Raw genomic sequence first — 12,279 nt, forward strand, 5'->3', positions numbered from 1 at the left:
CACCCAGAGACTTGGCAGCTCTGTCCCAGCTGGAATTCCTAATTCTCTGAATAACATCTGGGGGCAGAAACATGAGCCAGGCTGGTGAGGAACGAGCGAGCTGATTTGACAAAATCGAAAGCGACACCTAAAACTTTGTAAAAGCCAGTGTGGTAGCTTTTCTGTATGGCTAAGCAGGACTGAATTCAGCCACACAAGTGGGGTGACGTCGCTCTCTGAGAGCTCAGAAAGATCTGGAACGCTTTCCAAGCATACACGGCTCTTCCCTGTACCTACCCGGATCAGTCCAGTCAGGGGGTTATGTCCCCCCCTTCGTGTAAGTCCCCTCAGTCTTTTTTTTCTGGCGAGGTGAAAGGACATTTACTCTCCCTCCACGGCTGCCGGGTTTTGTTTTTTTTTAATATTTTTCCTTGTTCTTTTTTTTTTTTTTTCTTATTGTTTCTTTTTTCCCCGTCTCTCTCTCCATTTCGCAGTTACTGGAAAAAAATATTTAGAAATATTAAATCACTTTTTCCTGTGAGCCCCTTCAGTCTATTTCTCATCATGTCATGAAAGAAACCCTTAAACTTTGTACTAAATGAAATCCTACAACGTCAAGCCCGAGTTTCCGAGAGCTTTGCTTCACAGTGTGAGGGAGAATGTCCCGTCGCGCACTCTCGCACAAGGATCTGGGACTGAAATTTCATCTCTCCCCTTCTTCAGAGGAAGAGACCGGTCCCAGTCCCTGCATCACTCGGAGGGAACGGGGGTAGGCTGCGCGGCTCGGCGCGCGCCGGCTATACAAAATCGATAGCCTTGCGCGCGCCGATCCAGGTTTTTAGCAGATACGCGCGGCTCCGCGCGTATCTGCTAAAATCCAGCGTACCTTTGTTTGCGCCTGGAGCGCAAACAAAAGTAGGCCTATTCGCGGAGTCTGAAAATCCGCCCCTATGTGAACTTAATAGCAGGTAATGGACTTCTCCTCCAAGAACTTATCCAATCCTTTTTTAAACACAGCTATACTAACTGCACTAACCACATCCTCTGGCAACAAATTCCAGAGTTTAATTGTGCGTTGAGTGAAAAAGAACTTTCTCCGATTAGTTTTAAATGTGCCCCATGCTAACTTCATGGAGTGCCCCCTAGTCTTTCTACTATCCAAAAGAGTAAATAACTGATTCACATTTACCCATTCTAGACCTCTCATGATTTTAAACACCTCTATCATATCCCCCCTCAGCCGTCTCTTCTCCAAGCTGAAAAGTCCTAACCTCTTTAGTCTTTCCTCATAGGGGAGTTGTTCCATCCCCTTTATCATTTTGGTAGCCCTTCTCTGTACCTTCTCCATCGCAACTATATCTTTTTTGAGATGCGGTGACCAGAATTGTACACCGTATTCAAGTTGCGGTCTCACCAGGGAGCGATATAGAGGCATTATGACATTTTCCGTTTTATTCACCATTCCCTTTCTAATAATTCCCAACATTCTGTTTGCTTTTTTGACTGCCGCAGTACACTGAACCGACGATTCAATGTGTTATCCACTATGACACCTAGATCTCTTTCTTGGGTTGTAGCACCTAATACGGAACCCAACATTGTGTAATTATAACATGGGTTATTTTTCCCTATATGCATCACCTTGCACTTATCCACATTAAATTTCATCTGCCATTTGGATGCCCAATTTTCCAGTCTCACAAGGTCTTCCTGCAATTTATCACAATCTGCTTGTGATTTAACTACTCTGAACAATTTTGTGTCATCTGCAAATTTGATTATCTCACTCATCGTATTTCTTTCCAGATCATTTATAAATATATTGAAAAGTAAGGGTCCCAATACAGATCCCTGAGGCACTCCACTGTCCACTCCCTTCCACTGAGAAAATTGCCCATTTAATCCTACTCTCTGTTTCCTGTCTTTTAGCCAGTTTGCAATCCACGAAAGGACATCGCCACCTATCCCATGACTTTTTACTTTTTCTAGAAGCCTCTCATGAGGAACTTTGTCAAACGCCTTCTGAAAATCCAAGTACACTACATCTACCGGTTCACCTTTATCCACATGTTTATTAACTCCTTCAAAAAAGTGAAGTAGATTTGTGAGGCAAGACTTGCCCTGGGTAAAGCCATGCTGACTTTGTTCCATTAAACCATGTCTTTCTATATGTTCTGTGATTTTGATGTTTAGAACACTTTCCACTATTTTTCCTGGCACTGAAGTCAGGCTAACCGGTCTGTAGTTTCCCGGATCACTCCTGGAGCCCTTTTTAAATATTGGGGTTACATTTGCTATCCTCCAGTCTTCAGGTACAATGGATGATTTTAATGATAGATTACACATTTTTACTAATAGGTCTGAAATTTCATTTTTTAGTTCCTTCAGAACTCTGGGGTGTATACCATCCGGTCCATGTGATTTACTACTCCTCAGTTTGTCAATCAGGCCTACCACATCTTCTAGGTTCACCGTGATTTGATTCAGTCCATCTGAATCATTACCCATGAAAACCAACCTACCCTTAGAGGCAACATTCATAATAACATCAACAGCAAAGATCACAGCCTAAAGAAAAGGTCCACCCAAGGCTTACTCACCAATCCTCTTAAAAGTCAGCACTGAAATTTTACTTACATGAGTTCTTCCTTCAAAGCTCTTCCAGCAGGTGGAAGACTAAAATTATTTTACCTCAAGCGGTCCTTCATTACAAAGAGAACCTACCATTACTATGGTAGGTTCTCAAAATCATGCACAAAAATTATCACCTAAACTTTCAAAACCTACTTTCTGTAACTCTACAAAACCCTTATTTTAATGTCACAGGAACAACTTCAAATACTAGAGAGGAGCTTGCCTCCCTGTTTGCAGCCAATGCCGTGGAACCAAGTCTCGATAATGGAAAAACGCAAGGGTTTTTACTCTGAGATTTCCTTATCCCCAAAAAAGTCAGGAGGAGGCCTATTATCTATTCTGAATGAGAGGCCTAAACAAATATCTCAGTGGAGAGAAATTCAAAATGAATTCTCTAGGTATCATCCTTCCACATCTAGAAATCAATGATTGGCTGACAATACTGGATCTAAAGGATGCTTACACACACATTTCCATTCACATCAATTATAAGAAGTACCTTCGATTCACAGTAGCAAATCAATATTTTCAATACCAAATACTTTTAATACATTTCTAGACCACATAATTAACAAATGGTCTAAAACCGGTTTGCAAAATAAACATACCTAAAGTGCCTGGCAATTGTAGCTGCCCATGTCTGATGAGATGTTCCCAACGTTAACCGATGAGATGTTCCCAACGTTCATCGGTATATAAAAATCTTCTAAATAAATAAATAAATGTCAGGAGAAACAAAAATTACACATAAATCTTCTAGAACTGAGTGCCATATTCAGAGTTATTTTATTATTTGAGATATGGATAAAAAGATCAGTACTTCAAATCCAGAAAGACAACCAGGTAGCAATGTACTACATCAACAAACTCAAAACTATGCAAGGAAGCATGCAATATATTGAATTGGCCATTGTTGAGGAACATGTTCCTCAATGCCATTCATTTTCTGGGCAGAGACAATGTTTTTGCAGACTTATTGAGTTGTCTTTTTACCTCACAAATGGTCATTCCATCCCAACACAATGCAGTTATTCTTTTGACTCTGGGAAATGAAATCTGTGGACCACTTTGCAGCTCCATTCAACTGCAAACTCTCCAAACTGCTTGAAAAGACTAGCACCTGCTTCTCTCACATCAGACACATTTTTTATTCTGTGGAATCAAAAGTCTGACGTATGCGTTTCTACGGGTACCACTTATATCCCAAACAATTTTCAAGATGAGAAAAGACAAAGGGGAGATTATACTAATAGCGCCCTTTTGGCAACATCAAGATTGGTTTGTACTCCAAGAAGTAAAGGAAGTTGTTCTTGCAACCTGAAGATGTTTCTACAACGTTAAATGGAAAATGTCTTCTATTTGGGGTGTATTACAGAAAGAGGATTCATTCAGTTGCTCGATTTTAACCCTTCTATGATATCTGCTCAGTCTTTCCAAATCTGGAATGAAATCAGATTGTCACTTAAGTGCTATTGCGGCATAGCATCAACACTTAGGTCTTCCAATCTTTCGCCACCCGATAGCAACATTCATCAAAGGCCTTCATCTTTTCTCTCTCATAAAACTCCCTTCTACTCAGTGGGATCAAAATACTAATCCCCCACTCCCTTCCCCTTGTCTCCACTTCTGAACGCTTGCATCTGTGGAATCCACTCCCGTTAGGTTTGTGTTCAGAACTGAATTATCTTAAGGTTAGGAAGCCAGTTAAGTCTTGGCTTTTTATTCAGGCTTTTAATAGTTGATTGATTCTGTTTATGCTTTACTGCAGCAGGTGACTTGCATTCCCTTCTTCCTGTTCTTAAGTTGTATCTGTTTTTAAGTGGTTGCTTTTCATGTGTGTTGGTTATTTACCTGTGTCTTATTTATTTATTGTCCCTGTTTTTAAATTGTTTCTTTAGAATTTTTACTGTTTAGATTCTTGTTGTATGAATTTAATTATTGATTATTTTAATTTGTTTGTTGTAAATTGTTGTTTTTTTCTATAGGTAGGCTATTAAATTAAAAATGGTTTATTTTATGTTAGAGCGATTGTTTTATGTTATATAATCCACCTTGACCATTCCTCTTGAATAGATAGAAGAAATGGAAAAAGAGAAATTCTTTGTTTGCGTTTGAATATATACTATTATACATTTACAAGACTGATTATAAACATTCACTCTGGATACCGACCGCTCTTGCAGTCTGCTAGGAGAGAATTTGAATGCTCAAAACCAGCCTTCCCTTGTGAAATTAAGCGTGATGCATTTCTTTCAGGTAAAATGACTTCTCGCCACCCATTGCACCAGGACCTGCATTATTTCCCGTTCAGGCCTGCCGATCGCATCGTGTGTGCCTGGACAGCCATGGAGCGTGTAGATCGGAACAATGGCTGCCTCGTCGTGCTTCCAGGAACACACACGGGGTCCCTGAAGCAGCACGACTACCCTGAGTGGGAGGTAACATCTCATCTTCAGTTTTGATTTCGTTGTTAAATTATATGCCTCTGTAAAATTATAGAAGGATGCATTTAGAAAACCTCTCCAAGAAAAGGAAAGCAGTCATTACCATGCCTGCTGCTCTAACCACTAGACCAGGAGCATTGCTAGGTACTTCAGACCTCATATGACCTTCCTTCCTGCCACCCAGGGTTGTCCATTTCTCCCACAGACCAGATCTGTACACTTGACGACTCAGGGAAGAGGGAACCTGGTTGTCTGATCCTCCCCTCATTTGTATAAAGTTGCCACTACTACCCCTGAACCAGCCTCCTCTCTCATCTCTCTGTGGTAGCATCCCCAGGACAGGCAATGAACAATCTAACAATGGATCATCAGAACCAACAAAGCCATCAATTATGAGTCATGCACTCATGATTCAATTTGAAGTGCCATAAGAATAATGGAGCATAATTTGCATACATGTATGCATTCCGTTAATTGTAACCACATGTATTATGAGTGCATTGCTCAATTTTTCCCAGTGTTATGAAAATATGATGAATGCATCAATCATCCACAGTCTTCACTGATCTCTTCTTAAGCTGCTCCTAAGAGCTGATTGAGGGACCCAGACACAGCACATCATACAGCCACTTACATACAACTTATGGGTTCCAGTATTGCAGACATTTTAAAATCGTGCAGTTAATTTGCAGCTAAAAACCAATTGGCAATGAATCCTCTGAAAAAAATGAATTACAATTACAATAAAGTAAACCTCCTGTACCAAAACAGCACTAACTGTCAGCACACAAATAGTAACAGGCAACACTGCAAATATTACACCAGGCCCTACAACACCAGCACCCCTCCTATTAGGAAAACAGACCAAGCCAGGCTGCTGTAGATCCCTACAGAGAAATTACCTGCTAGCAGAATATATCCCCTCGGTCACACATGCGGAACACAAACAAATCTTCTCCAAATATGGAATAAAAAGGCCATAAAGCATAAATAGAACTCTGAGGATAAAAACTGAACTGGAAACCGCAACAAGTCACATTCTGTATGCATTGCAACAATGGAAAAAACAAAACATCACCATGCCACATGAAACATCAAACCATACTTAGACAACACATTTTTCAAAACAGCTGATAAAAAGAATGTCCAATAATAAAAAACTCATAAAAAATGATTAAAATTCTCCAAACACCGATAACATATTTCAAAACAGTAAATACATCAAATAACATGCAATAATTAAAATAAACAAGGATAAAAAATCCCTTGTTCTCCATAGCTGGGAACATTTGATTTCCAGTCATCCTGAGATTGTCACAATTTAATAGGGGGAGGGAGGGAGTGGGCACACAAACTTTCTCCTCACACACATACACACACAAGCTCACACATATTCTCTCATATGCTCTTTTACACATACAAACCATGCGCTCTGTCTCCCCCGCTCACTCTCACGCACGTACGCATGCACTAACGGATTCTCTCTCTCCCATATGCAGGCGGCAGCAGCCTCCTCCTTGCGTTCTCCATACATGTGCTCTCTCACATACTCTTTCTCATATGTTGTCAATTGCGCTCTCTCTCTCTCTCTCTCTCTCTCTCTGGGATGTGTAGGCCACAGCAGTCTCCTCCTTGCGCTGTCCACACATGTGCTCTCTCATATACTGTTTCTCATATGTTGTCAATTGCTCTCTTTCTCTCTCTCTGGGATGTGTAGGCCACAGCAGTCTCCTCCTTGGGTCTCTCACATACACACACACACACACAGGTTCTCACACATGCTATTGCTCACACTTACATGCACACAAGCTCTCATACTCTGTACAGGCAGCAGTCTCCTTTCTTTGGCCCTGCGACCCAGCCAACATTGCAGTTTCCTCTCTTCCACCATGTGGACTGGACCCAGCAGCTTAATCTCTTTTGCCACACAGCCAGTGCATCTTCTCTCTCCAGCTGTGTAGCCCAGCCTGATGGAGCAGCCTTAGGCCACATGACCCATCCCAGTGCAGCAGCGTTCTCCCTTAGGCCGCACAGATCAGCTCAGCCCAATGTGGCAGCCGCCTCTTTTAAGCGCAAGGATTGGGACGACACTGCAGCCTTCTATATTCAGCCGTACTGCCCAGCCCGACGTGATAGGCTGTGTAGCCCAGCCTGATGCAGCAGCGTTGTCCCTTAAACTCAGCCACTGGCCCAGCTAATGCAACAGCTGCCTCTTTTCTTCTGCACCCCCAGCAGAGCACGGGCGGCCTTGACTTCCTTCGATCGCCCGATCCCGATGATACAATGCTGCCTGATGCAGCAGCCTGCTGGCAGGGTAAATTGAAATTGAATTTAAAAAATTATCAGGGCCGCTGAGACTCAGGGCATGCTAATGACACCCCTGCAGTAGGTGAATATATACTAATGCTAATCCAATCCAATCCAAACTAGTGCTAATCCAATCCAATCCATCTTCATGAAATGTCCCTTCATGATTCTTACAAGAGCTCATGCAAGTCCCCTTCCATGTCTTATTATCAAGTGAAGTCATAGTTCGCATCACCTCACCTGTGTGCCAGGGTCAGCCCGTGCGGGTTATCCCAATGCCTTCATAGCCACTGCTGTAAGGGTTATAACCACCACGCCATGCAGATTGCCCCTTGGATATGGAAATGCGGACACGGAGGTTTCCACTGTCGACTCTGGACGTCGTTGTTTTTGCTTTCTTATCACATTTGTTGGTGTTGGTTTCTGAAATCGGTGAAATGTTCTAAGTCCTCTTCCTGCAGCCTGGTATTATTGAGCCTCTGAAATGTCATAAAACCTCCTTTGTGTCTCGCCAAAGGGAGGGGTGAATAAGATGTACCACGGGATCCGGGACTATGACCCCAGTCTTCCCAGGACGCACCTGGTTATGGAGAAGGGCGACACAGTGCTCTTCCATCCGCTGCTGATCCATGGCTCTGGTATGAACAGGACACAAGGACTTAGAAAGGTACAGCACCAATGTCTTACTTACACGTTCTTGCTGGGCTCGGTGTTTTAAAGCTTTCTAGTTGAAATGTGTTAAAAAAAAAAGAAAATTGTGACTTTCAGTTCGTTCTCTGATTCATCCTGCCCTCCTGTAAATGCTGGTAGATTTAATTCATGAATACAATATGGATATACAGTTGTGCTCATAAGTTTGCATACCCCTGGCAGAATTTGTAAGAGGTGTAGCATTTTAAGGAAGCCGTTAGTGGTCGGACAAAACTCGCCTGTCATTTTTAATGTGTTTCAAATGAAAACTGTTACACATCCTAGAACAGCAGAATCATTACAGAAACCATAGCAATAAGGAAAGTCTGCAGCACGCGAGAGACCGCTGGCCCTGCTGTGCAGACCTCGCTCCCCCTCCAAGCTCCGGCTGGTGGTGATAGGTCGCATGCAGAGACACGACGCAATGATTACCCAGAGCCGCTAACATTGTTATGATAGAGAGAGAGAGAGATTGGAGGGGAGGGAGAAAGCTGAGGCCTTAATTCACATACATTTATTAAAACCAGACCCTAGGAGAGTGCTGTCTTATCAAGAGAGGAATAGATTCTTTATGGGGATGGGCACGGCCTAGGATTATAGTTACTGCTTATGGACAAAGATATTTAAATGTGTTTAGAAAAGAGAGAGAGTTGTCGGGCTCTCCAGCCCTTTGCTTGTAATCTTCTTCAAGGCTCCTCATCTTGAGACCTGATTGCAGCTAATTGGTTTAGCCACCAGTATATCCTGAGCCACCACTGGGGAAACAGTGGCTGATCCGTTCCTCTGTACTGCACAGTGAGTGTAGAATAGAAAGATGTGAATCTGTCTCTTTCAGTGCTCTGATTGCCTAGAACTCGCGTACCCCCAGCTTTCTGGTATTGTGTGTTTATTAGGGGATATTTAAGTGTATTTAAAATCAGGGAATGAAATGAGCTGGAAGCCCAAGCAGCCCCACACAGGTACCTCTGGAAGGCCCATTTTGGTGCAGTGACTTTTCTCCAAGCAGTGCATTGCATTTTATTGGAGCCTTAGCAAGGTCGTGCCAGCAACACGCTGCTGCTTCCTCCCAGCTCCCAAAAGCGGAGATCTCTGCTGAATATAGGACCATTTATTTATATTGTGCTTCCTCCCCTAGGGGGATTTCTGTCGCCATGAAAACTGGACCAGAAACAGGCAATATTTAGACAGTTCCTTCTGTGAAAATGTCATTAAACATCTTTAATAGCAATCCTAGAGCACAAAATAACTAATTCTCAGCTAAAGCTTAAACGGATCACTTTTCTACTTGGAGAGGGTACCAGTTCCTTCTAGGAAAATCTGATATTTATATTGTGCACCTTGTTTAGTTTAGTAAGGTAACAGGAATTCATGAGTTGAGAGAGCTGCTTTTTTTTTTTTTGTTTGTTTGGTTATAAAACCCGTGGCGTGCGCTCAGCCACAAGTCCTGTGTTAGTTTTGGGAGCTGGCGTGCATGCTTTGTTCCTGTACAGTCCCTGTTCCTGATACTGTACATGAAGCATGTGTAGAAACTGCTGAGCACATATTGAATGGAGTTCTGAATCCTGCGCGGCTGTACAGCGCGTCCAGTTTGTGGGCGTGACGGGGAAGCAGGTGAGCATGCTAACAAAGGAATTCTTTCTTGAGTAAGACTCAGGGAAGAACCGTTGAATTTGTTGCCAGAGGATGTGGTTAGTGCAGTTAGTGTAGCTGGGTTCAAAAAAGGTTTGGATAAGTTCTTGGAGGAGAAGTCCATTAATGGCTATTAATCAATTTTACCTAGGGAATAGCCACTGCTATTAATTGCATCAGTAGCATGGGATCTTCTTAGTGTTTGGGTAATTGCCAGGTTCTTGTGGCCTGGTTTTGGCCTCTGTTGGAAACAGGATGCTGGGCTTGATGGACCCTTGGTCTGCCCCAGCATGGCAATTTCTTATGTTCTTATTCAAAACTGTTGTGACTGGGGCCAGTGGAAGCACTAGGCGATTGCCTAGTGTGCCACAGGTTTAGGGGCGACCCAGCAGCCACCTACTGCTTCCATCGGACCTGCTCAGAATTGTGAAAAAATGTTGTCTCGATTCCCGAAACTGGTGGCAGCTGCAGGACCTAGGCCAGCGATTCTCAACCGGTGTGTCGCGTGCTACTCGCAGCCGGCGGGGGCCAAAGAAATGAAGATGGTGCAGCCAGCTGCCTCCGGAGACCAGGCCAGCGGGCCAAAGACTAGCTGTTCAGCTGGGGGCCTTTGTGTGTGTGTATGTGGTGTGTATGTCAGAAACGGAGGGTGCTTCTGTGTGTGTGTATGTGAGAAAGGAATGGTGCTTCTATGTGTGAGATAGGGAAGGTGCTTCTGTAAGTGTAATATGTATGTGAGACAGGGAGGGTGCTTCTGTATGTGTGTGGTGTATATGTGAGTCAGGGAGGGTGCTTGTGTGTGTCAATGTGTGTGTGCGAGAGAGAGATGGAGCATGTTTTTGACCGGCTGTGAGAGAGAGGGGGCATGTGTGTGACTGAGCCTGTTTGTAAGTGAGATAGAACATGTGTGTGATTGAGAGCTTGAGTATAAATGAAATAGAGCATGTCTGTATTTGAAAGCCTGTGTGTAAGTAAGAGAGAGCGAGAGCATTGTGTGATTGAGAGAGACTGGCCAGAGAGGTGACGTGTGTATGTGTGAGAGAGACTGATCAGGGAGATGACTGGTATGTGTGTGCTTGTGTGTGAGAGAGAGAGACTGGTTGGGGAGATGATTGGTGTGTGAGAGACAGAAACTGGTCCTGAGGGTATAACGTGTGTGTGTGTGTGTGTGTGAGAAGAGACTGGCTATGGTCCCTAAGGAAGAGGACTGTGAGGACAGCTTCAGCAGCCACTGCTGCTTCTGGTGTGACCTGCAAGGGAAAGGAGTAGGAGAGTTGTTGGAGAGGGTAAGTAAAGGTGACTATTAAAGTTCATTTTTCTTGATTGACTACCATTTTAATTATTGGGTATTAGGCGATGTCTGCTGTTTTGAAATATTTTATTGGTGTTTGAAGAATTTTTAATAATTTTTAAGAGTTTTTAATTGATGGATGATGTTCTGTTCATCAGCTGTTTTGAAACATTTTTTCATATAGTTTTACAATTATTTCTGTGTGGGGCTCTATAGCAGCTTGGCTTATTCTGTTTTCCCAATAGGAAATGTATTAGTGTTTAGGGCCTGGTTTAATAGTTGTATTTCATAGGTAGGGGTTGTTACTGTTTGTGTGTTCCATAATACAGGTGTAACTGTGTGCGGATTAGTTTGTGTGCATTATTGCAGATCCTGGGACTATGTTAGGTGCTATATTTCTCTTTCCATTTCTCCAGGTTCGCTCTGCATGCAGAGTGGCTTATTTTGGGTTTCCATTCCAGTTTCTGTCTCCATATTTGTAATTTGTGGTCTTTCTGTGCTTGGTGAAGGTCGATCTTGTGTGTATGACTGAGGTGAGGTATTTAACTTGCATGTGGGCACATAAAATACCTCACCTTATTTGTTGTGTTTTCTCAGTAGGACATGCATTGGTGGTGAACTGCTGTCTTTTTATAAGTAGGGCTATTGAGCCTGTAGTAGAGGGAGTTTGTGTTGCTGTTATTGAGATAATACCAGAATATCTTTTTTGTAAGGTGAGTTGTACTGGAAATGTTCTAGTTCTGCTTTATACCCATTGCTGAGGGTCGGGGGTGAGGTTAGCCCTGTGATTGTCCTGTGTTCAGTGTGTCTCGCATGTGAGGCCCATCTATCAGGTGTGTCCTGACAGAAAAAAGGTTGAGAACCACTGACCTAGGAATTGGACCTCCTTCTAGCCCTCAAGGACCGGAAGAGGAAATGTGTTGTGGGCCTGCATGGGCAGGAAGAAGGATGACCAATCGTAGCTGGAAGGAGTGGCCAGAAGAAAAGACTGAGAGGGTCAATTGCAGCATCGGCCAGCCGCACGGTAGGAGAGAGGCAGTGCGGCTGGCCGATGCTGCAATTGACCCGCACAGGGGCTGTGCGCTGCCTCTCTTCAGCCGCACAGGGGCTGTGCGGCTGAAGAGAGGCAGCGATTGGCCGGGCCGCACAGAAGGAGAGAGGCAGTGATCGGTCGGGCAACGCAGCAGGAGAGAGGCAGCGATCGGCCAGCAATCAGCCAGGCTACACGGCAGGAGAAAGGCAGGATCGGCTGGGCGCGCTGCAGAAAAGAGGCAGCATCTCTGCTGAACGAGGAAGACAGTGGAG

General features: G+C 43.6%; 1 protein-coding gene across 1 annotated transcript in view; it reads left to right on the top strand.

The window, feature by feature from the left end:
• PHYH (phytanoyl-CoA 2-hydroxylase) overlaps positions 1 to 12,279 on the top strand; it is a 53,512-nt gene that overhangs the window by 25,252 nt on the left and 15,981 nt on the right. The window contains exons 6-7 of the mRNA XM_029615568.1: positions 4,870 to 5,051; positions 7,882 to 8,031. Coding sequence (XP_029471428.1) covers positions 4,870 to 5,051; positions 7,882 to 8,031 — 332 coding nt within the window. The remainder of the gene's footprint in view (positions 1 to 4,869; positions 5,052 to 7,881; positions 8,032 to 12,279) is intronic.

The sequence above is a fragment of the Rhinatrema bivittatum genome, chromosome 9 (genome assembly GCF_901001135.1).
Source record: "Rhinatrema bivittatum chromosome 9, aRhiBiv1.1, whole genome shotgun sequence".
In the NCBI taxonomy this organism is placed as follows: domain Eukaryota; kingdom Metazoa; phylum Chordata; class Amphibia; order Gymnophiona; family Rhinatrematidae; genus Rhinatrema; species Rhinatrema bivittatum.